The sequence below is a fragment of the Suricata suricatta genome, chromosome 11 (assembly GCF_006229205.1).
Source record: "Suricata suricatta isolate VVHF042 chromosome 11, meerkat_22Aug2017_6uvM2_HiC, whole genome shotgun sequence".
NCBI lineage: Eukaryota > Metazoa > Chordata > Mammalia > Carnivora > Herpestidae > Suricata > Suricata suricatta.
The window spans coordinates 69,308,990-69,312,247 of NC_043710.1; the positions used below are offsets into that span (position 1 = coordinate 69,308,990).

The 3,258-nt window shown below is 45.2% G+C and overlaps 1 protein-coding gene across 4 annotated transcripts in view; it reads left to right on the forward strand.

The window, feature by feature from the left end:
* The first annotated feature begins 332 nt into the window (after nt 1–332).
* Nucleotides 333–3,258, forward strand: part of FOLH1B (folate hydrolase 1B) — a 56,607-nt gene continuing 53,681 nt past the window's right edge. For 2 of the 4 annotated variants that reach the window (XM_029956809.1, XM_029956811.1), the window contains exons 1-2: nt 333–515; nt 2,952–3,060. In XM_029956809.1, the coding sequence (XP_029812669.1) occupies nt 404–515; nt 2,952–3,060 (221 nt within the window). In that variant the 5' untranslated portion in view covers nt 333–403. Of the gene's footprint in view, nt 516–2,951; nt 3,061–3,258 lie in introns of those variants that run through there. The other 2 variants (XM_029956813.1, XM_029956812.1) reach the window with 2 other exon arrangements.

Genomic DNA, 3,258 nt, shown 5'->3' on the forward strand with positions numbered 1-3,258 from the left:
CTCAAGTACATCTTTTACCTTCTTCTCTCCCTTCCCTCATTGTTACCACCCTCCAGAGGTAAATACTGTAAACATTTTATGTTTATTAAACATAAAATTTTTCTGTGCATACACAGAAAATAAGAAACACAAAATGAGATGATGCTCTGCCTTTACCTTTTGAAGGAAGGTTTTAATTACTGTACAGAAGCACACAGAGAAGTTCAGAAGTCCTTACTGCACAGCTTCAGGACGCTGAAGTGCGGGTGTTCGCACTTTGTAAAAACCCAGGAAGCTGATTGGCTCAGAGTGAGCCACTGCCCGTGGGGCGGAGACACCAGGTCCCCTCCCCGCAGAGGGAGCCGGCAATAGAGCGGGGGCGCTCCGAGGCAGAGGACGCCTCCGTCCCGCCGCCGGGCTGGAGATGTGGAATCCCCTTCACGAAGCCGACTCGACCTTTGCCGCCTGGCGCCGCCCGCGCTGGCTCTGCGTCGCGGCGCTGGCCGCCGGCCTCTTGATCGTCGGCTTCCTCTTTGGTAGGGGCGGGCGGGCCTCGCGCTGGAGCCCGCCGCGCAGCGCCGTCCCGCGACTGGAGCGCTGTCCTGCGGCGTGGGGGGAGGGCGGTGCGCGCGGAAGGGGGCGCCGCTCGGTCGGGTTCTGGACAGTCACCAGGGTTAGGAGTGGGACGCAGAGCCCCGGAAACTGGACTCCAGCAGGTCCCACCCGCTGGAGCCCTGTGAGAAATGGGGACACTTAGGACGAGCGGCAGGTCTGCGGGGAGCAGTTGAACCAGGTCGTCCAGGGAGCTTTGCAGGAAAGGACTCTTACCTGTGCGGGGTCTCTGTCTAGTCGTGTTGCCTCGGCTGCTGCAGGTGTACAGTAGGTAAACGTCAGGGCACTGCTGCGCGGGACTCCTTTCTGTTCTGACTTTTGTCCTTGCGCGTTATGTAATTAGGGGAACCCTTGGGAACGGATTATGATTGCCAGCGCTCTGAGCAGATCTTTGCTGGAGGTCGTCTGCGTCGTTCTCTGGGTACCGATCGCAACTTCACCCAGCTTCCTTAAAAATTCAGGGCGGCACAGACCATCTCAGACTCTTCGATTTTCATTTGACAGTTACCTCTGCGTGGCTTTGAATAATTCACCGAATCTCTCTTAGCCTCCATTTTCCAATCTTTATGATGAGGAGAGTATCTGAAATTTATTCGGAATAGTAAATAATAGAGCACCTGAAACCTCTAGCACAGTACTGGGGTGTTGGCACTTGTCTTTGTTCCTTCTTGGTGAAGAGATGCTTCTCGTTGGAGGTTGGTGAACAGGTCTAGTCTAATGTAGTTCGCCCCTGCTCTGAATTTTGGATTCCCCTCTGGGACTCAAAAGACCAGGCATAGACCAGCTACCTTGACTCAACCCAGCACTCTTTTTGGCTTGCTGTGTGACCTTTGGGGTGGCCAAGAGACTTCTGGGCTGCTGTACCTAAGTTTGGGGGTTAATAACTCCCCAGGGTTGTTGTGGGGTTTGCATGAGCTAGGTGCCTAATAATTAGGACACAGTTCAAATTGAGTTTCAATGGCCTCAGCTGTAAAAAAATGGAAAGTAGACTTGGTAAGGCTGGCATGGGGATTAAAATCTGCATCTCATGATGGCAATCTTGTTCTTCCTAGTGTTGCCCACTGCCCCTTCCTTGTACACTGCTCAGGGGCTGACACAGAATAGGTTCTTTATTTTTTTTTTAACATTTATTCATTTTTGAGAGACAGAGTGGGAGCAGGGTTAGGAGCCAAGAGATGGGGAGGCACAATCTGAAGCAGGCTCCAGGCTCTGAGCTGTCAGCACAAAGTCCCATTCGGGGCTCAAACTATGGAACTGTGAGATCATGTCCTGGGCCAAAGTTGGACACATAACTGAGCCACCCAGGCACCCCCAGAATAGGTGCTTTATTAGGACTTTTTAAGTTTTTTCTAAGATTCTCTGCTCTCCACTTACTCACAGGCCTCCCACCTCTTCATTTTGTTAATTTTTCAGCTCTCAATTCAAGTACTTGATCTTCAATGAGTCCTTCCCTGATTCCACACTCTAACCCAAGTCTTTTTGTTTTATGTACTGGTGGAATTAAATTTCCATTTGCTGCCTGCCATTTATTTCAATATGTATATATTCATGTTTGTGTGTATGTATATGATGTATAACTGGAAAGTTCCAAGAAAGCTGGATGGGTGATTTTGGTAACCGTTTTATGCCCATATCATCATTTTTCCAAATAAACTATGTAAAAATGCCCCATTTTCCTCAGGTTAAAAGCCAGCTATAAGGGCTAACGGTTCTGCATGATGTGGCTGCCCATTGTCTCTATCCTATGTGTGTGTGCACTGGGCATCTTGCAAAGCCATTGGGTAAATTGTAGGTTCCTTGTAGCTTTCTAAAGTCAAACATCTCCAGACTGCTTCAACTGGAAACACAGAATCTCAATACATTTGAGTTTGAGAAACAACAAATGACAAGTGTGAGTTTCCTTCACTGAAACAATTTATGTTCTTGAAATAGATTCATAATTAATTCATTATAAACATTTACTAAAAGCTTGTTCTCAGTCAGCAGCAGAGCAGTTACTGGAAGTAGAAGCTTTCAGGACAAAGTAGGTAGATCTTTTTGCCTTCACCTTTAAGAGATCTTGTTTATGCCCCTTAGTTGAAACATATTTCATTTTAGTGGTCCTTTTCTTATAAAACATTTTTTAAAGAATAACAGCAATACTCATCATTGAAATTGTATTAAAAATATGTATGCAACTGATCTGTATTTTAAACATGGTTGCTTGATTATTTTCCAGTGGAAGTGGACAAGAGAAATTAAACTTCAGAAGACTGGAGGTCGTTGATGATTTGTGTATTACATATGATAGATATAATGGGAAAACATAGGTCCTGTCAATGAGCTCATGTCTCATTCCTATATTTGTATGTATTTTACAGGATGGTTTATAAAATCCTCCAGTGAACCTACTAATGTTGTTCCACAGCATAATGTGAAGAAGGCGTTTTTGGATGAATTGAAAGCTGAGAACATCAAGAGGTTCTTATAGTAAGCATATTTGATAGTTTATATGGAAAATTTGTTGGAAAATTATTATTCTGTTTAGAAGTATTGATCCAATATTTCATATACAGGAACTGACTTTTTAAAAAAGTTTTCTTTGTGGAAAACCTTGTATCATATTTCATCTAGGGAGGATTATACTTTAAACTAAACTATCACAAAAGCCATTTGGGGGGAGGAGCC